Source organism: Chiloscyllium plagiosum, chromosome 36 (genome assembly GCF_004010195.1).
Source record: "Chiloscyllium plagiosum isolate BGI_BamShark_2017 chromosome 36, ASM401019v2, whole genome shotgun sequence".
Lineage (NCBI taxonomy): Eukaryota > Metazoa > Chordata > Chondrichthyes > Orectolobiformes > Hemiscylliidae > Chiloscyllium > Chiloscyllium plagiosum.
Window position 1 is genome coordinate 18,852,787 of NC_057745.1, and position 22,148 is coordinate 18,874,934.

Genomic DNA, 22,148 nt, shown 5'->3' on the forward strand with positions numbered 1-22,148 from the left:
AAACGTCGACTCTCCTGCTGCCTGACTGGCTGTGCTGCCCCATGTAAACAGCCAGTTCCAACAGCCTGCGTGTGAAGGAACTTTCTCTAACCTCTGTCCTCCCCCATTTAGATACGGTTTTCAGTTGATTATCCCTGATCATTGACCCCCCCCTCACCCAAATAGAATAATCTTTTCCATTCATCCTGTGGAAACAGCCATCGTTTTAAAATTATATTTACTTTTCAACTCCTCTTCTCCACTGCTTGTTTGATTGGGTCATAAAGAAACCTCATGATATTGTTAAATGCCTCTTTGACAATTGAAATCTTGTACTTCAGTCATGTGCTGTTTTTAAACCTTTTAAGTAAAGTGTGGTTTTATCAATATTCCCATATTTTTCACTTAGAGATCAATATTTTGTGAAGCTTTAGTTTCCATCAGGCACATTGTACAAATCAACATTCATTTCTGATTAAACTGTAATTCTCTAAATATACATATTTTAAAAACTCATTTATCATAAGTTTTGAGTGCACACTGAGTTTGGTTCTTTACAGACTGGTCAAGGGCTGCCTTCAGACTTTGACTTTAAAGTAGCAGTATTTATTACAAATTAATAATAGAGACTGTGGTACATGGTACATGATATACCAGGCTCTGATTTGTAGTTACAGTAGGTAAAGACTATCCTCTGTGTGTTCCTATCCATATGCTCTCAGCGTGTATTGCAGAGAACTGGGAGAGAACTTCCAGAGAACACTAACTCACTCTCTCTGTCTCATTTGGGCCCAGTGATGTGCAGCTCCATCACACCATTGCAAGGCTGTTCTAGAGTCCTAATGCCCTTGCCTAACACCAAACAAAAAGAATTCCATTTACAATCTACAGTCTATCAGTTTAATTGTTGCATTTTACTATTTTCTGTGTCTTAATTTAAAATCAACAGTTCAGTCCAAATAGCAACACGGTGGCTCAATGGTTAGCACTGCTGCCTTACAGCACCAAGGACCATGGTTTGCTTCCAGCCTTGGGCAACTATCTGCATGGAGTTTGTGTATTCTGCCTGTGTCTGTGTGGATTTCCTCCGGGTGCTCTGGTTTCCTCTCACAGTGCAAAGGTGTGCAAGTGAGGTGAACTGGCCATGGGAAATTGCCCCATAGTTTCAAAGGATGTGCAGGCTAGGTGGATGCAGGTGGCTATGGGAAATGCAGGGATAGGGTGGGTCTGGGTGGGATGCTGTCTGAAGGGTTGGTGTGGACTCAGTTGGCTGAATAGCCTGCTTCCACACTGTACAGATTCTATGAATGGCCCAACATGCTATATTATTATGGTGGTCTCTTTAGTCTATAGATCTTTGTTCACACAGAGGGTGGTGCATGTATGAAATGAGCTGCCAGAGGAAGTGGTGGACGCTGGTACAATTACAGCATTTTAAAGGCATCTGGATGGGTATATGAATAGGAAAGGTTTAGAGGGATATGGGCTGGGTGCTGGCAAATGGGACTCGATTAGGTTAGGATATCTGGTCGGCATGGACGGGTTGGACCGAAGTCTGTTTCCATGCTGTACATCTCTATGACTCTAAGACAGCAAGAGGATTTGACATTGAATGGAACTGGATTTTGCCAGTGTCTCTCAGCTCTTTAACATACTTACCTACCATGCACAGTGCACCCATGCATTGGATGATCCTCTTAGTCTGGTAACTGATAAATATTCTAATTATGTAACATAATTTATTGTTTGTCTCGCATGTGCTCTTATAGACTACGACACCACAACCTCTTCAATGGAGAAGGCAATGTTGGCCCACCGTCTGGGAGTCTAAGTTCTCAGCCAGCTCAATGTCATTCACCAATAATCTCCCTCATGTATCGGAAATCTATCTCCCCCTACAAAATAGGTGCCATTGCTCTGTTTTACAAGAAACTATGGCAAGGTTCCAAGCTTCACCATAAGCTCGGATTCAAGACAAAGAGTTTTCTGTTCATTCAATTTGGGGTCTGTTGGCTCTTCATTAGGATTCTCCTGGCTTTGCAAGACATTGCTGAAAATTTGCTTTGCAGCTTCCAGAGAAGGTGCTTTTCACGGGACAGTTCAAAAGTTCTTTTGTTTTTACATTTTTAACGTTAATTGAATAGAAAAGAGAGTATTCAACCAGTAATTTACAAAAGAAAAATATTACTTCTTTAGACTAAGTACAAAAATGTATTGTTTCTATATAGTTATGTATAGTATGTGCCATGCTGACAATAGCCTTGCAGTTAAACAATGCCAGGAATAAGACATGAAGGATTACTCTGTACTTTTGCCCTTTATTGCCACAGCTATGTACATGGGCCTATCTGTTCACACAGCAAAGGATGATGACTGTTGTTCTTCAATTGTCATGGCCAATTATTTCCTTTTTTTTCCCTTCTGTTTCAGGAAGTACCCTGGTGGAGATATCAGGCCACAGGCAATGGGCAAGTCACGGAGATCAACCAAGTGTGAACCTAAACAGCCTCTCCGAATGTTCATTCAAGTAGGCCAACTATTCACTCGGAGAGTCAAGAGTGGGGTGCTGGAAAAGCACAGCAGATCAGGCCGCATCCGAGGAGCAGAAGAATTGACGTTTCGGGCAAAAGCCCTTCATCAGATTCTTGATGAAGGGCTTTTGCCCGAAATGTCGATTTTCTTGCTCCTCAGATGCTGCCTGACCTGCTGTGCTTTTCCAGCACCCCACTCTTGACTCTAATCTCCAGCATCTGCAGTCCTCACTTTCGCCTATTCACTGGGAGACTCCAACTCGAATCTCAGCCGCACTTGGTCAGTTTCAGTGCCCTGAGGTGTTTCCTGGTGCCTATACCGGTCAAATTGTTGGAGAGATCAAGGAAGAGAGGCAGGGAAAGCACAGCACACTTGGGATGGAAAAAAAATTGATAAAACATACAATAAAGCCTGGAAGAAATACAGAATGTAGGGTAATGTAATGAAACATGTGGAGTTCAGAAATTCATTCTTAAAGCTGTTGCATGGGTAAATACAGTGACCTGAATGCTGGATTCTGCAAACAGCAATGAAGTGAATGCCCAGGTAACTGGTTCTTGGTGATGTGAAATATTGGTCACAATATTCAGAGAGCCACTGCTTTTCAAATAATCCAGTGGGATATTTAACATTGATTCGGCTGGGCAGACATTGTATTGAAATAATGTGTCATCTGAAGGGTAGCGCCTCTCATAACACAGCAGGTTAGGTCTGAGATTGGATTAACCAAGTGACTTGAGCTGATATCTACGAGGTCTTCCTGCATTTTGGAACACAAACCTACAAGCCTGCTCTGTGGCCTCAGCGATACAGTGGTGGGGATTACACCACTGCTGTTAATCTGTGACTGACTTTAACCCTATCAGAAGAAAAGAGATTATTTTCTACAAAGTGAAACTATCTGGGGTGCACAGTGCAAGTGACATATTCAGTTTACCAGACAAAAAGGTTTGGTGCTTAAACAACTGCAGAATCAGTGACTGTCAGTATTGTAAGAGTGGCTCCTCAATCACATGCTTCCATTGATGGTAAACTTAACAATGGAATTGACCTATTCATGAAGAAATGTGAGGGGGAAGCAAAAAGGGGGACATGGGCAATGGGACAGGATGGGAAGAGGGGATTTGAATTTGGAAAAAAGGTGGATAACAGTCCAGATACAGCATCATGGAAACACGGAGAAGGAAGCTGGCATTCTGATCCAGCCAGGCAATCAGGGTGACCATTCCAGGCCAGCAGAGGAAAGCCAATGAGGAGTAACTACCCCAGGCAGACACCATAGCCTAGGGTAACCATGATGTGAAGGAACCGGTATTGGACTGGGGTGGACAAAGTTGAAAATCACACAACACCAGGTTATAGTCTAACTGGTTTATTTGGAAGCACTAGCTTTTGGAGTGCTGCTCCTTCATCAGATAGCTGTGGAGCAGGACCATAAGAATCAGACAGTGTCATGCACTGAAACAATATATTGATTGCTGTTAAGTCTTTCATCTTTTAGAACGGGTTGCAGGTTTCGGTTCAGTAACATGTAAATCCCAAAACTTCTCTCAAGTCACATTCTCGAGATAACTTAAGGTTTTATGAAAAAATTGTCTGACATTTCAGCTCAGACAATGCATTAAAAAGGTGTGAGGTTAGAGTCTATCTGTATCCCAATCTTGAGCCTGACTAGTTCTATTTTCAAAGTAGAAATTTATAAAATATTACATGGTAAGTCAGCTTCCTCAGCAATCTCTCAAAGTACTATCGCCAACCATTGGACAAACAGGTGGAAACAAACACGAAGAGGTGCTGCATCTGGGAAATTCTTGCCATGCTTCCAAACTCAGATAAAGAGGAAGACAGTGTTGCAGCGAGGGGCGATGCATGTCTATTAATTAAACATCCACACACAGAAATCCAGCCTGTGCTTACAACAGTGTTGCCACTGCACAGCCAGTGGCTGGTTAGCAATTCTTATTGGATGATATTGTCCTAAAGTATTGTTTTCCCCAACAGTAACAGCAGCTGGTAAGCAGATAACAATAAACATGAGGTTTCTCTTTCAAACTGGCTTGGAGGATTTTTTTTCAACATTTACAAGAAGGTTGGGAGAGATTCTCTGTTATAATGGAGCTGGGAATCCATAACAAGGTGCAATGGTGCTGTTCAGGCTAAAATTGTGTATCTATAAGCTCATTCAATGCTCAATATTTCTTAAAAGGGCAACTGACCTCAATAAGAACAAATCTGAAGCTCATCTTCTGGTCACTTCTCTGGAGTGGGTGAAATACAATGAGAGACAGAGGGTGGGAGAGTGCAAAGAGCAGCAGCTCTAAAATGACTCCAGCTCTTATTTAATGCTGCACTGTTTCATCAGCCAAATATCAGCAAGTGAAAATGGGCATAAACTGTCCCTTTGATGAAGTTTGCAGGAGAACATCTAAACTAATGAAGGCAACATGCCACCAAGAGCAACCCTCCTTTACCACAGGAACACTGCAGGGCTTAGAGTTAAACTTGCACTGTCTGCTCCCTCCCAGAGAGAGATATGCCCACCTCAGTCAGCCTGCCAGCTGGCAATCCTCAACCAATCAGCCCAAGGTTCAGGATTGCTGGCACTAATGGCTGGCTCATCTCACGGCCCTACAAAAATAAAGGGGGAATGCGCTCACAACAATTCCAAAGCAGCCAGAGTGAAGAGCAGCAGGCTGACATTCAATTACTTCTCCCATTTAGAAGGTAAACTGAGAGAACGCCAGAGGAGGAAGCATCAAATATAACATCTACGATCACCAAGGCTCTTAGGAAAGGAAAGTAAATTGTATTACTCCAGTCAGTATCAAGGAAATAAAGTAGCTGCAATTCCTTTGAGTTTGCAGAAAAGGCATATGGAGAAAGGAGGGATATGTGGATACAAAGGATCATTGTGATGGATTTGATTCTAATGCATTGACTACTGTCTGTAGTTCATGCACCTTGTGTAGATTATCAGATTTATTGGCCAATGCACAGAAGTTAGACAAAACTCCTGTCAATTAATTCTCCATGGTCGTGTCTCTCATTTTTTTTCCTCACTCAATAGGAGTTCAGGTGAAAAAAATCTTTGAGCAAAATCTTTGATAATCCAATCTCAGAAAATTGGTGCCAGCAAGATTCCCTAATTCAGCTTCCCGTAAAGTGAGGCTGAATTCCCAGAACACACTCTTAAATCATTCACACTCAGAATTCTCTAAAGCAGGACTGGGTAGGTCTTAGACTAACAGGCACATTAGGGGAGATAAACTATTCACCCGCCCTCCTGATCAGTCCAACAATGAGATATTTCTGATCTCAGAATGGTTGCTTGTCCATAAAGTGAATGTAACTATTTTGTAAAGTAATCACTCCTCACTGATGCTTAAATAGTCAGAGAGAGTGATACTGTCAAAAACAGCAAAATTTACTACAGGGCAGAAATATTTTCACAAGTATGTTTAAGGACTTCCTCTCCTGAAGGTAATGGTCTGGCGTTTCTGTTCATGTGTTTTCAGTTCCCCACCATCCCAGTTAATTTCATCTGAAATTGGTGAAAGAAGCTCAGAATATCAGAGAATTTTAAGCTCAACCCGAGTTTCTGCAATCTTTTACCCTGGCTTTTTGTTTTAAAGGTTACATTATCAACAGGCCCTACCCAACGTGACAAGATTCTGCTCATAGCTTAGACTTCTAAAGCAGCTACAAAAATTAAGCTGGAATCTTCAAGTACAAAAACAGATTTAAAACTTGACTGAATGCAAACTTCTGAATTTATTTTTTAAAACTAACCTCAGTACATTAATATAACTAGCAAACAATTTTTATTCAAGTCATTTGAATTTATTTAAATTGGTTCAGTCACAGGTGATAGGCATGAATTAACAGTGCTTATATTCTGTGATAAACACATTCTCAATTGTATTACTCAAACAGCAGCAACTTGCTGCTCATAAATGAGACATATCTTTAAAGCAAACAGTTTTTAAAAAGAACACTCTCAAACATTGCTTGATTATGCTTGCTTCTGGCAAGTCTGCCTTGGACAATATGTAAATGAGTGAGCAAAATCTGAGAGAATAAAGCACTACTCAAATCTAATGTATCTAATTCCTAGTGTGCCTTTTACGCCCAAGGAGGAAGCTGGTCTAGCAGGTGTACATTAGCTGTATATAATCCACGGATGTCTTCAAAAAATTCAAGAGAAAAGGAAAAGATATATAATCCACTGATTACGCAAGATGGTATTCAGATGGTATGAGATGGTATTCAGAACTGCAGGTTTTCTGGATGACATTCAAATTTATATTATCATCTTTATTAAAGTCCATCTCACTGCACCTGCTAGACAGGACTAGAGGAAAATGCAAAAGGCAAACAATTGACAAATCCCTCTGGTAATTCAATGAAGTTCCTATTCAGTTACAAACATGTTCAAGAAGAATTCTCTATTTGTATGTAAATATTAGAAAGCAGCTCAAAATCCTGCTCATTCGACAATAGCTGGTCTGTCGTTAACCTTATCGCTCCATGGTTGAGTTAGCAGGGAGCAGCTCACCACTATCTCAAAGACAATTAGAGATGGCAGACTAAAGATGGCATAGCCAGCAATGCCCTTATGACATGGATGAATAAAAATGCCAGTACCTGAAGCCACAGTCTGGATACCTCATTGCACATTGATCATCCACTGTCTAATACGAGGGCTAGAATGCAGTGGTAATGTCCCTACCACTGGACCAAGAGGCCAGGGTTCAAGTGCCACCTGCTCCAGAGGTGTGTAAATAACATTTCTGAACAGGCTGATTAAACAATATTGGAAAATAAAGGGCTGTCTAATTAAGACAGAGAGGGGGAGAATCCTTCTTCCTCTCTCAAAGGGTCCAAAAGAGTTTGAAAGTTTCTGCGTCAGACAGCAGGAGAGACAATGTCACTGAATCATTTTAAGGCAGAGGGAGAAAGATTCCTCAATAAGCGAGAGAGTCAAAGAGTATTAGGAGTAGATGGGAAAGTGGAACTGAGGCTAAAATCAGATCAGCCATGATCTTGTTCAGTGGCAGCACAGGATCAAAGCCACTGAGTGGCCCACACCTGCTCCTGGGCAATGTGTCTGTCTGTCTTGGATCTATTACATTTAGAATTTTAAATGATCTGGTTCACGTCTCCTCTGAGCCTTTTTTTAAAAAGGAAAACAAATCCAGTTCTCGGAGGTATTTCACAACTTGAATTTCTAAAATCTGGACCTTTACTTAACTTTTCTTTAAACATTTGCTAGTGCATTCATGCCTAGTCAGGAATGAAGTGTCCAAAGTTCAGGTCATATTCTAAACATGGATTTATCCAACACTAAAGCAAGGTTTGAGTAATTTAATTATTATTGTCAGAACTGTTTAGCCAACAAAGGTTACAAACAAAATCCCTGAGGAACTCCCACAGTCTCTAGACTTTTTCTCCTTAGTTACTCCTTGGGTAGATATAATCAGTGACCGAGTGAATGCAAAACTATTACAGAGCTCAACTCCAACATTGTGCAGCTCAGCCACCTCTCCCCCAGAGCGAGCATGCCTTAGGTTAGGGTAATGAAGTAAACATTGCTGCAGGCCACTAACCTGTAATTAGAAACTATTTATAGTAAACATTTTACCATCACAACACTGAATTCCTAATCAAAATATATACTCACAGCTCAAACCAAACTGGAGATGAGAGGAACCTATTGTACACTGCTATCAGAAGGATTTCTCACCAAGCTTTAATACAAACCAATGAAGCAACACTGTAATAACACTTCTAAAACTTCCATTAATGCATTCACTGATTTGTTGGGAGCTACAGCCAGTATTTTATCAAACAGTGAAGGTACTTTTTATTTTGCATAATAACCATAAGTGTGTATCTGATCAGTTTGATACATGTGCCAATGTCAGACTTTCAGGTACACTATCTCTCTGTCATGCCAGGTATGCTTCCCCAGAAATGCACAGAGCTTCCAATAACCTACTCCAAAAGCTAATGGGTGGTCCACACGTTACGCATTTGTAAATGATTTAATTGTTTGCATCGGGGGAGATAGCAGTGCGTATTTGTATCATTTTTTTTGTCGTAGAGAGTTTCTGTCCATCAGCACACACTGAAAGTCCCTCAGCAAACTAACTGCATAAAACTTCTGCTGTAAAATTGCATCCTTCTGATGGGTAATATAAGGCATGCTGGTCCAACAAAGTGAGGCTTTTACCCACATCATCATGGGGGGTGTATGTGGGGGTGGAGATCATGGGTAAAGCAGTGCCTTGAAATAGAAATCCAACTATTTGCAGGTATATTCTTATTCAAGGAAATTTGTTGTTAACTCTGAGATAATGAATCAGCAACAAATTGCAGATCAAGTCATACAGCAAGGAAACAGCCCCTTTGAACCAATTCATCCATGCCGACCAGACATCCCATACTTAAAAATCAGCTTTGCATTTTAAACAGAATGTCTTACGCATTTACAAGGAAGACTTAGGAATAGATTATGAGTTAATGGCGATTAAATACAAAAATAACATTTGGTGAAACCATTGATATTGATGCATTAGCTATATGAGAATTAGAAATGGAAACTTTTTAGTTTATAGCTTAGCATTGACGATACAATAATTATTAGTATTTAGGGCTGCGAGATACCACAAGCTTCAGGCCAAGAGCAACTGTTTATCCTGACTCCACCCTCACTGAACCATTGCCACTCTGTAAGGAGACACGCATTTTATTTCCCAGTTGACTGGTGATCAGGATGCATCTAATGAGTTTTCTTTCATCAAACCTTTCTCTGACATTTTCATAACTAAAATAAAGTATTCATTTGAATGTAAAACACAATCCCATCAGTGATTTTACATATTTTAATCAAAGCCTCTGGAGTAGGTGGGACTTGTACCCAGGTCCTCTGGGTCTGAGGCAGGGATATTACCAGTGTGCCAGAATAACCCTTACTATCAGGGGCTGCAGGAAAAGATTAATCTATAATTGCCTCAGGACAATCGGTGGGATTGGACAATCGGTGGGATTGGACATTCTAGGCTCCAGAGACGATGACTCTACGTGCGGTACTGACCGTTTCTGCTTTCCCCCTCCTTTTGGTTTCATCTCTTGTCGAGGCCGAGTTGCCATCACTGTGCAGTGTCAGCCGGACCCTTCGGATGTTACTCTAAACAACAGAACAACCAGCTGTTAGTCCTCTTGCATTACTGAAGCTCGAGCAAGACGAAAGATCATTTGCCAGCAAACACACAGCCCTCCGCTCAAACTGGAATATTAGACACGCTCACAAACACGGAGCAATAATAAGATAATGACTTACCCTTCGAACAGGCTCCGGTGATTCAGCGATGGTGCACGTTGCTGCTGTTCTGAAATGTAACATTATTCCTGTGAGTGACACCCAGGACTTGGACTTTACCAGCGACTCCCCAAAATAAAAGTATCAGAAACTCTCCTTGGAAGATGTAGCTATAGTTCAGTTTCTCTCCCTGCAACAATCCCAGTCTCGGTTTAGTTTTGCAGCTCTACCTGCGTGACCTTTGAAAGGAGTTTTGACGATGGTGAAAGCTCGTCATAAAACTGATCGAGTTCCACAGGAGCACTGTCATCAAGCCTCGCCACCGCAGGATAAACAAGTGTGTTCTCAAACATCCACCTGCTTTCAGCCGGCTCAGGAAAGATGGTGAATTCTTTTGTTACTTAGCAACACATCTATTATGACACATCTGGGACGACGTCCTCACCCAACTTGTCAAACAGCATTTTACCTGTAGCTGCCCTTCCTCATTAGAATAGTTTAAATGGGTGTTGTCCCATTCCAGCTTTATCAAAACTAACTCAATATAACTGAGGTATTTTTTACAAGCCGGGGCATAGTAATTCTTTGTTTCTTCTGTAACGGAGACCATGCACTACTTCCTACTTATTTTTTTCATGTTTTTTTCCTCAGAAAAATCACCCAGGATAGATTACTTAAACATGTCCAGCTTCAAGGGCACGACTGTTTGTTTAGTTAACTGATGTCAACTGTGATATGTCACAGTTGGATATTCACTAACTCTTTGTGAACTGGAGTCAGGTTTTGCATAAAAGATTGGAGAGATGATTAAAAAAATTGGAACATATTGTGACTGAACAAAGCACACGCTCCCCTTGATATCTCCTATCCTGGTTTGTAATATTCTCTTTTTCTGATTCAAGTACCACAATCCAAAACCCAATACGGTGGCCCTCACTGACTCCATTTCCCAATTTGTCAAATTTAAGGTCATATTCTGCAAAGCCCTTATAAGCTCCTCCTTCTACATATCCCTCTGAATATCTCTCAGTCCACCAACACTGGCCTTTTGTCTAGCACTCATAGTTCATCAATCAGTGGATAAATCTTCAGTCACCTCACCTGTATAATTCACCCCCCCCCTCCCCGTCCAAAGATCTCCCCATTTCATAAACCTCATCAAAGCCTATCTTAACATAAATGTTTAGTCACCTCTCCTAAAATCACATGCAAGGCTGGTATCAGGTAAATAGATCTATTTAACCCAATTATTTATTGATTTCTGTATGTGGACAGAATAGTGCTTGTTTTTGACCAGCACAGACTCAATGAGCTGGAGGATCTTGTTTTGTGCTGTAGAAATTTATGAATCTATAATTATTGAAACATTAAAATAAATCCTAATTGTATTTGGAGAAGATTTGTCTCTAGATGCAGAACTCAATGCATCAATGGAGAAAACAGCTACTAATTCTGGCATCTCATGAAACATCATCAGTCTGACTCATTGGGACAAGATGCTGGTTCATGATGAATGTTTGTTCTCTTGTTGTAGATATTCTTAACCAAACTTTCAGGCAGGTTATTACACACCTCTGGAGCAGGTGTGTAATAATTCAAGCCTTCTGGCTCAGAGGCAGGGACAGAACTACTGTGCCACAAGAGCGCTATTCTCTTGCTGGACAGCTGCAAAACATAATGACTGATCATTATCAAGAAAGATAACTCAGTTTAGGCTCTTATCTTCATCTTTGCTGTTTGTAGCAATACCTGGGCCTCTCAGGAAATGATATAATCAAGAGTGCAGCTCTCCTCCCAAAGGCAAATCTCCCAAGTAATCTCCCGACTCATCAGGCAGAGGGGACTTCACTGGTTTGGCCAATTGGCAGGATTTTCTGTAGGCGAGGTGACCAAAACCAAACCACAAGCAGGATACCCAAAGCTCCTGTTCAAGTCTGACATGAAGTTCTGCTGCTTCAATGTTTGCACCGCAGACAGTTACTGACAAAAGGGGAACATAACGACAGAAAATGTTGCAAATACTCAGCAGTTCAGGTAGCCTTTGTTAAAAAGAAAACTCCAAGAGTTGTGATGAACCTTCATAAAGAACAATTATGTCATGGACCAGACCAATCCCCCATCCTACCGCAAAACATGCCAAGAAGATAACCTAGACCCTAACTTTTTATTATTTTAAAGGCACGTGCCAGGCATTGCATTGCATGCTGGATGCAATTCAATCGATCAAATGACAAGGCTTGGAGCAAAACACATTTATTCATACATTTTGGTTAAAATACAGACAAAATAAAAATAAAAGAATTGGCTTAACTGTAACTTTATCAAAACAATAAACCACGCACTAACTGTTTCAATATAGTAACATCCCACAAGCACACCCTTGGCAAAGGTAAAGGCAGTCAAACAGATTGTCTCACATGCAATTCTAGCAGCAGGAAGAGAATCTCAGCTTTTAGCTGTAACAGAGAGAGGAAAAAGAGCTTCCAAACCCAGCAACTGCTACTGAAAACTAAACTAAAAATCCTGGTTCTGTGGGAGCTTGACCCCATCCTTTCAAGCTGCTTCTATTGTTCCAAAAATCAACTGAAGGCCTCCTTTGGCTTTGAGCATTCTGCTCTGCACCTCGGTCTCAACTTTTCTTCATAAATAAACAGGACAAAATACATCTCTTAAAGCCACTGTATCATCACAATTATGCAGGCTGAGCTAACTGGGCACTTAGTATCAATTTGATTTTATGAAGGAGAAATTGCGTTTGACCAATTTCTTAATGTTTAGTGTGTAACTACACAGACAGGTAAGCAGAGGATGCAGTACATTTTGAACTTCAAAACTCATTTGGTGAGGTGGTGCACAGTTTTCTTTCTTCGTGTTATGTGGCCATTACTGGTTGGGCCAAGATTTATTATCCAACCCTAGGTTCCCTTGAGACCTGCATGTTGGTACACAAGATAAGGGTGCATGGGATTGGAGGTCATTGGTTGAGGATTGGTTAATATACAGAAAACAGTAAAAATAAATGGTCATTTTTGGATTGGCAAGTTATAGCTAATTCGGTGCTGCAAGGATCAATGCTGAGGTATCTATTACAGCTTATCACAACTGTTATGAAGATGTGGGTGCACTGTACTTTTAAGAGAGTTAAAAGCTAGAAGAACTACCTGACATAGCACCTAGTATTCTGAACAAGATATAATGTAACATTTGGTTGAACAACTCAATTAGCTGGTTGCCTGGAGATGACAAAACAAATTTGAATCAGGCTAATCAGTTTAAATTATACCCCGAAAAATACCAAACTCCAATCAAGTTTGAATTTAGTATATTGACAATCTTAAAAGCCAATGACACAATCTGATGTTTGGGGGGGGGGGGTGGTGTTAAGACCAGGGAAAATTGACCAGTTAAGAGGAGAACTGCCAAGCCACCAGCATCTGCAGACTGCCTGGAAAAAATAGCTCTCTTAAAGGTAGCTTTATCGATCAGTAACCTGTGAAACAGAAATCCCTAGGAAGAAGAAAAAAGACTTTGGAAGGTACAGAAGAAGATTCGGTGTCTGGCTGGTTTTGAAAATTTGAAGTTTTGGTAAATCTTAATCAGAGGTTTTATCGGACTAGTATTATAGAAGGGAAGGTAAAAGATAGGTTAGAGGAAGGCGTTGTTAGTTCATTATTCTCTGTAAATAATTGTTAGTTAATTATTCTCTGTTAAACTTTAAGAACTAAAGTTGTTAATTTTTACTTTAAATAGTTCTTGGCCTCTCCAAGTTTCACAGAATACTGCACAGGATAAATCTTTTCTGTGCTGCTGGTTTAAATTAAGCAGGAGGGTTTACCCCATGACATAACACCAATGACTTGGATGAAGTAACCAATTAAGATTTACAAGTTTGCTGATGATGCAAGCGTAACTGTGAGGTGGATACAAAATGATTGCAAGAGATATTGGATAAGTTAAGTGAGTGAACAAGGTGACAAGTGGAAATATAATGTGGAATTATTCACTTTGGTAGGAAAAGAAGAAACAGAGAGGTAGAAAACCAATAGACATTTGTGTATCCTTCTACATAAAGAGGAGCACAAAGGGTATGCTTGGCAGAGTTGGAATGTCCAAGTAAAGACGTTTTGCTGCAATTCTCCATACCAGACCTGACCATACCAGAAGGACTGTGTACAGTTTAGGGTCCCTTACTGAAATGAGGATAGAGTTGCATTGGAGATGTAACTGATGTTCACTTGATTGATTCCTAGGAGGAAGCGGTTTCTCCATAAGGAGAGATTGAGTAGAATGGTCCTATGTTATGTATCGAGTTTAGAAGTATAAGAACCCATCTCAATTAAACATATAAAATACTTGGCAGGGTGGAAGCTGCAAGGTTGTGTTTCTCAATGGGAAGTCCATCTTGTAATTGGGGAGCAGTGGTACTTTATCCAGTGAAAATTTGGGTTGTAGGATACACTTATTCACCCTCCTAGTCCTGATCAAAGTTCAAAGAAAAGATTCATTGGTGCTCAGTGATAACTCTGCGAATTGTCACCTCCTTGACACCTTTGCTGCCTGAACAGGAGAATGAATTTCTTCCCAGATGCTCTGGGTGGAGGAGGTGAGCTCGTGTGTGTTACATACCTTCCACAGCAGGAACTTGCCTGGGTGTTAAAACATCCCAGGTGGAACTACAAAAGTAAAGGACCAGCCTATGTTCTGGCGCTCAGAGGGGGAGTGTGTACAGCTGTGTTGTTCTTTTCATTCAAAATTAGAAATTATGCAGAAAACAAGAAGGAAACAGGTTCTTCTTAGGTTCACTTAACTTAAAAGATGATCATTAAAACAGGCTACCATCCATCCATTCCAAATCATAAGTTAGTAATGAGTTAGTAAAAAGTTAGTAATGAGGATCTGGACTTGAATTTCCTCCATGTCCAAAATGTGTCAATAACTTGGTAAAAAGTAAACTGCTTGATTATTAAAATCTTCACTCAATAACCTTTGCACTTTAATCTAGAGTTGTCTATTTAAAGTTGTTTCAACCCACTCCTTTCCAAATTGTTGTTATTACAAACTCTGCATCTGGACTGATTGCATACAATTTGAAGACAGACATTTACACACCTTAGGTCTCTCAGAAATGTACTTCATATGAATGACTTGGAAATTGTAATCCATGTTGCTAGGCAGGACAAATGTAGTAACAAGCAAGATCTCATAAACAATAATGAGATGAGAAATCAACTGACCATTTTTATATTGGAAGGACTTCCTCCTCTTTGAAATATTGTAGTGTCTATTACAGTACCAAGAACTGGTGGCTTGTGGTTACTGTAGCTCACTGTCACCAATTTTCCTTGCCGTACAAGTCTAAGGCTTATCTAATTAGCACTGGCTCAGGATGAACCACAGTTGTCTCTTAACAGGGACGGCACAGCAGCTCAGTGGTTAGCACTGCAGCCTCACAGCACCAGGGACCTGGGCTTGATTCCAGCCTCGGGTGACTGTCTGTGTGAAGTTTACACATTCTTCCTGTGTCAGCGTGGGTTTCCTCCGGGTGCTCCGGTTTCCTCTCACAATCCAAAGGTGAATTGACCATGCTAAATTGCCCATAGCATTCAGGGATGTGTAGGTTAGGTGCATTCATCAGGGGTAAATATAGGATAATGGGGTAGAGGAGTGTGTCTGGGTGGATTACTCTTTGGAGGGTCATTGCGGACTTATTAGGCCAAAGGGCGTGTTTTCACACTGTAAGTGTGGAATGACTTGTTCATCATAATTCTATGATTAACAACAACATGCAATTTATTGAACAATAGTAATAGGTCCAAGTTACATTGCCTATTTCGGAATAATTATGAAGATTATCAAAGGGAGAGATGACACATCTGATTCCATCAAGACTTTGTACCAGACTGTTTCTGCTCAATCCAAAAGAATAGATGACATCATCTGATTAGGTGGAGCTTAATGTAGTTTCATAACGAACGGTTTCAAAACCAGTACCTTCTACAAAATGATCCAACGAATCAAAAAAGGTGAGAAGGAGCACTGAAATAATTCCACAAAGGTCAGTATCCTGTGACCAAGTCCCTCTTTATTTACACAGGGAGAGTCCTTGACACTAATCCAACTTCGTCAGAGCCAGCTCTCAGAATGAACAGAACCACTGACACTCCTGTCCATTTTTTTTAGGTGTGAGACACAGTGAAAGACACGAGGTGCAAGAATCTTTATTCACTTTCCACCACCAGGAAGGAAAGAAACACCCGAGTGGCCAGTGACAAGCAGTGCCCTTCACATCAAAGAGCAATGCTACACTCCTGTCTATTTTTTTTCTTTTTTTTCCGTTAGTCCCCTTCTCCTCTGACACAATCAGGAGAGTCCTTGCACACACACACTGGTCCAGCTCCCTCAAGAGCCAGCTCTCAGAGTGAGCCAAATTCTGACCCTCCTGTTTATTTTTTTTTCGAACCCCCCACACTGTCACCTAACTGTGGTAGTGCTTATTTTTTCCCCAATACCCATGTTGTGTGTGTGCAGGTGTGAGACACAGTGAAAGGCACGAGGTGCACGAATCTTTATTCAAATTTCCACCACCAGGAAGGAAAGAAACACCTGAGTGGCCAGTGACAAGCAGTGCCCTTCACATCAAAGGGTAATGCTACACTCCTGTCTATTTTTTTTTCAGGATGTCCGACACTCCTGTTTATTTTTTTTCCCTCTTTGTTTTCCCTAGCACCCATGTTGTGTGTGTGCAGGTGTGAGTCTCCTGTTTATTTTTTTTAACCCCCACACTACCGCCTAACTGTGGTAGTGCTTATTTTTTCCCTGCCACCCATGTGCGTGTGCAGGTGTGAGACACAGTGAGAGACACAAGGTGTACGAATCTTTATTCAATTTCCACCATCAGGAAGAAAGGAAACACCCGAGTGGCCAGTGATAAGCAGTGACACTCCTGTCTAATTTTTTCTTTTTTTTTAAACAGAGGAGGTTGACACTCCTATTTATTTTTTGTTTTTCTTACCTTCTTTTTAAAACCCCCACACTACCGCTTAACTGCGGTAGTGCTGATTTGATGTCCTTTTTTTTCTTTCTTTCTTTTTATAAATTTTTTTTATTTAACCCCCACACGACCAACTAAGTGCGGTAGTGCTTATTTTTTTCCCCAGTACCCATGGTGTGTGTGTGTATACGTGTGAGACACAGTGAAAGAAACAAAGTGCACGAATCTTTATTCAATTTCCACCACCAGGAAGATAGGAAAACACCCGAGTGGCCAGTGACAAGCAGTGACACTCCTGTCTAATTTTTTTAAAACAGAGGAGAAGGTTGACACTTCTGTCTATATCTATCAGCTGAGACTCTCTGACTGGACCAGGTTAACAGCCCCAAAGACCTCATTCTGAGAGATCCATCTGGTTGCCCTTGTTGCAATCACGACATTTCCCCCCCCCACCACCCTTCAGAGTCCAGGAACATAAGCTAGGTCTTTGTTTTTTTTGTAGCTCCTCATGAAGTATTTTAGCACTGGCTAAGGTTCCTCTAACTCTGTCTGTGCTACATGTGGTGTGTAACACAGAGCAGCTCAGCTCTTGTGCCCAGAGCGCCTTGGGCGAAATTCATTCTCTACTTCAGGTGGCAAAGGTGTGGAGGTAGCGACATCCACCATGTCCATCACAGACTTGGAGATATCTTCAACGCTTAACCAAGAGGGAGAACCCATGGGTTCCGGTACAGTCAGAAAGGTTTAGATTAGATTACTTTACAGTGTGGAAACAGGCCCTTCGGCCCAACCAGTCCACACCGACCCGCTGAAGCGCAAACCACCTACATTTACACCTTACCTAACACTATGGACAATTTAGCATGGCCAATTCACCTGACCTGCACATCATTTGGACTGTGGGAGGAAACCGGAGCACCCAGAGGAAACCCACGCAGATACGGGGAGAATGTGCAAACTCCACACAGTCAGTCGCCTGAGGCGGGAATTGAACCCGGGTCTCTGGCACTGTGAAGCAGCAGTGCTAACCACTGTGCCACCATGCCGCCCAAAATGGTTGAGGAGCCGAGCACGTTTTGGTCCCACACCGTTTGAGAGTTTGCAGCTTTCATATGGTCCATGTACTTGTTCCGGACCATCTCATCATGAACTTGATACATCACTGGACCTGACCTCGCTTTGACCATGCAGTGCCATTCCCTTTAAACCAAACGTCATCTCCTGAAGTAAACTTTCTGTCTCATTTACTGAACTCTTGCTTCCCAAAAAATGACATAATGCCAGAAATGCTTATGCCAACTCAAGGACGACTGTTCCAAGATAATTCCTTCAGGAGCATGCTTTTCTCTCATTGCCACTGAAATAACTCCACAAAGGTCAGTATCCTGTCACCAAATCACCCTTTATTTACAGGTGGAGTGTCCTTGTCACTGCTCCAGCTCCCTCAGAGCCAGCTCTCAGCGTGAACAGGTTGTCTGACACTCCTGTTCTTATCTGTCAGCCAGGGCTCCCTATTGGACTAGAGCTCACATTCTATGAAATCTATCTGACTGATCTCATTATAATTACTACAGACACAAATGGGAAGCAACCTAAAAATAACAGCAAGTCAGTTCAGGAGGTAAATTATGAAGCGCTTTTTCATACAAGAAGATGGAAAAATAACTCTGGAATTCTCTTCCCTGAAATGACTGTTTATAAATAATACACATAAGATTCGAGTCAACAGATCAAAGAGTGACCCTGATAAAATCAAGCAACCAAGCGGAATACACTGTAACATTATGAAGAAGAAAGTGGTGTAGATTGTCTTGTTGTTGGATTAAGATATGGGGCTGACAAGGCAGAAGAGAACACTATGTATTTGAGGAGTCAGAAATGTTACCAGACTGACTGTTGAGAACAATTGTGTACTTATAAAAATTGACCCAGTGCTTACTAATGATGACAAGAGGAGATAGCATGTAAATTTGGAGCAGCAAAGTTGGGATACCTTGGCTGGAGATGTAATGAAATGTTGATACAGTTATGGATGGCGTAATAATAGTACAGCGGTCCTGAGGTGGACCATGGAGAAGCAAGAATACAGAATACAACAATATGTTTGATTTTCAAAATTGACCATTCATTAAGACAAGCTATTTTAGTGCACCAACCTCTACTCTGCTGCCCTCTATTGGAGCAGCAGTGGAGGCGGCAGAAGCTAGTTTGCATAGAAAAGACAAAAACCAAGATAATATTGCACATTTTGTTCAGAAAACATAGTCACTTTTTCAAATATGCACAGTCAAATTATGAGCTTATGATGAAGATGGAAAAAGCAACCAGTGCACTGATTATTTCACTGGACCATTATTAGCACAAGTCAAAGTCACTATCATTAGATTAGATTAGATTACTTTACAGTGTGGAAACAGGCCCTTCGGCCAAACAAGTCCACACCGACCCGCCGAAGCGCAACCCACCCATACCCCTACATTTACCCCTTACCTAACACTACGGACAATTTAACATGGCCAATTCACCTGACCTGCACATCTTTGGACTGTGGGAGGAAACCGGAGCACCCGGAGGAAACCCACGCAGACACGGGGAGAACGTGCAAACTCCACACAGTCAGTCGCCGGAGGCGGGAATTGAACCCGGGTCTCTGGCGCTGCGAGGCAGCAGTGCTAACCACTGTGCCACTGTACTATTATTACGCCATCCATAACTGTATCAACATTTCATTACATCTCCAGCCAAGGTATCCCAACTTTGCTGCTCCAAATTTACATGCTATCTCCTCTTATCATTCTCTTTACAAGAAAAACATTTAATATTTCTCTAATGAGGACAAACCATGGCTCTCATCAGCTTTCTCCTGATAACGTGCTTATAGAAACAAAGCAGTGTGATGACAAATCCTCCTGCAGGTATGACATTGCGAAGCAGTTACAAGATGTTAGGGTCTCGTGTCAGAACATAAACATCTTTTCAAAATTGCAAAGGAATACAATCACAGCTGCATACTTCGTGCTGGATAAAAGTAATGGTACAGAATAGAACTTGCTTAAGTTTGACACCAGTAATTAGTCAACAGAATTAATAGTACACGTGAATTCCAACTTGGAAGTTATCTTATAAATCCATATTTCCTAAAGCCCTCAAGATACAGTCAAATTTTGATACTGCAACTGAGATCATTAATAAATTTATATTTGAATTATGCATTTGTGATAAATAATAAGCATTCATCATGTCTGATTATGGAATATCTTAATATTTGGAATGAGTCTCATTTTCTGAAGAAGTTATACTTTTCTTGAAATGTTAACTCTGTTTCTCTCTTCACAGGTGCTGCCAGACCTGCTGAGTTTTTCCAGCATTCTCAGTGCTTGTTCCTCATTTTATCCAATCCTGGAGGGGCCTCAAGTTGATGAATGGTGGTGATCAATTTACTTAAAATATTTCTTCAAAGAAAAATATATTTTGTGAAGAAGTTTTAATTCTGACATCAGAACAAAATAATTTCAGCTATGCAAAAGGTTTAAAGTCAAAGGTGAACATTGAAAGAATCACCATCCATATCTACCAACACTTCATTTCGGGACTACAAAATTATGTTGCTGAATGTTAATATTAAACCAAACACAACATTATAAAACAAAAGATGGAAACTGATTTTAGATGTAACTTATGCAAAACGTTTTAGAAGTTGCCCCATTAGACACTGCAGTAAACTGCTTTCAAGTGAGATAATATTCAATGCTCATCATACAAGATCTGAGCTTTATCTTCACAATGAATATCATAACAATGAACAAATGTGGTTTAAAAACTTTTATTTGTAGTAATTGGCGCCTTACACTTTTGTAAGCATGGAGGTAGCTTCAGTACTTAAAGACAGTTAAATATTGTACAATTCTAACATCCTGAACAGAAACTAACAAGTACATTTGTAGAATAAAACGTTCAGCAGTGGTGTACTTTATGACATCCAAATATGACCATTCACCCCTCCATATCTTCTGGGCAGAATAAATCACACTAAATGTTTGCAGATGTATTGCACTTTATTGATTGTCACTCAACAGTGTGCATTTATTTTAAATTCCATTGTGCAATACTGAAATAATAAAAATCAGGTTAGCAAAATATTTTTATACAGTTTTTAGATACAAAATCACTGTTATCCAGAGTTAGATGGCAAACATCAACGTATTCATAGATAACAAACATACTGAAAACAAACACAGGAATAGAACTATTTTTGAGTAACATGCATAATGAAGTCAAGACTTAAAACAGAGCATAAGCTCCAGGTCACATTTTAAAAATATTCAAACATTGACACTTCAGATATTCCAATATATTTAGGTTATATCAAAAGTAAGAAATATCAATGGCAGATCTACTGTTGTAAAAATAGACACATAATTCATAGATCCTGTGCTGGTACAACCACTGTTAAAAATGTTTGTAACTTCCTTCTAATTTTTGAATGGCAAGTGTACAATCGTTATGATACAGAACTCCTGAAAGCAAAGAATGTGCTGGCACACTGTCCCATAATACAGGCTCCTTCTGGTCATTCTGCATGCGTGAATCCATTTGGTAAGGCTCCAATTATAATGGAGAGGGGGAGGACAGATGGCTGGTGACATCTAATGGCTGAGAAATCCAGAAATATGGATTTCTTGTAGATCTTCTGAACTTGACTACCAGACTTCGTTTCAGGTTTTTCACAATAAGGTACATTGAAATTATACTGAAGGGTATGTTTATGGACATGGCACAGCCAGGGATTACACAATGAAGTAGGGTATTGTGGTGGTTGTTTAGAATAACAAAGAATAGAAGATCAACTTGGTGAGCCATGGGTGGGCAACTGCATTGCAGCCCACAAACAATGCAGGAAAAGCGCTTACCCATTCCATCTAGCAGGCTTGGCCTCCCTTCAGCTGCTGGATTGCCCAAGTGATCCGCATTCAGGCTGGAGCAGAAGGGTCCCACCATTCAGTGGAGCTGGTGGTGGTATCGGGGGGGTGGTTGTGTTGTGGGAGGTCGGGATTTTGGTGGTTGGAATGCAGTTATAGACTGGAGCCTGCAAGGGCGGCTTTTCCCATACAGTGTGTTTTAATTCTACGACAGACATTTCATTTTGTAAAAACAAAATCTCTAAGTGGAAACCAGCTTGATTGACAGGATACTTTCCAGAAAAGGCAGTGTAGAATCAGTTAGTTTCTAAAATTGTTAGTGGTAAAGGTCAAGATGGAGAGTGAGATAGTTGATTCAGAGACTAGCGAGCTGGATCATAATAAAGGAAATCATGAAGATATGAGG

General features: G+C 40.7%; 1 protein-coding gene across 1 annotated transcript in view; it reads right to left on the reverse strand.

Moving 5' to 3' along the window:
• The window catches only part of LOC122541018 (myocardial zonula adherens protein-like), a 60,343-nt gene extending 50,128 nt beyond the window's left edge, over nt 1-10,215 (reverse strand). Inside the window, exons 1-2 of the mRNA XM_043677454.1 lie at nt 9,854-10,215; nt 9,608-9,700 (exon numbers count right to left, since the gene is read on the reverse strand). Coding sequence (XP_043533389.1) covers nt 9,608-9,700; nt 9,854-9,916 — 156 coding nt within the window. The 5' untranslated portion in view covers nt 9,917-10,215. The remainder of the gene's footprint in view (nt 1-9,607; nt 9,701-9,853) is intronic.
• Nucleotides 10,216-22,148: the final 11,933 nt, after the last annotated feature.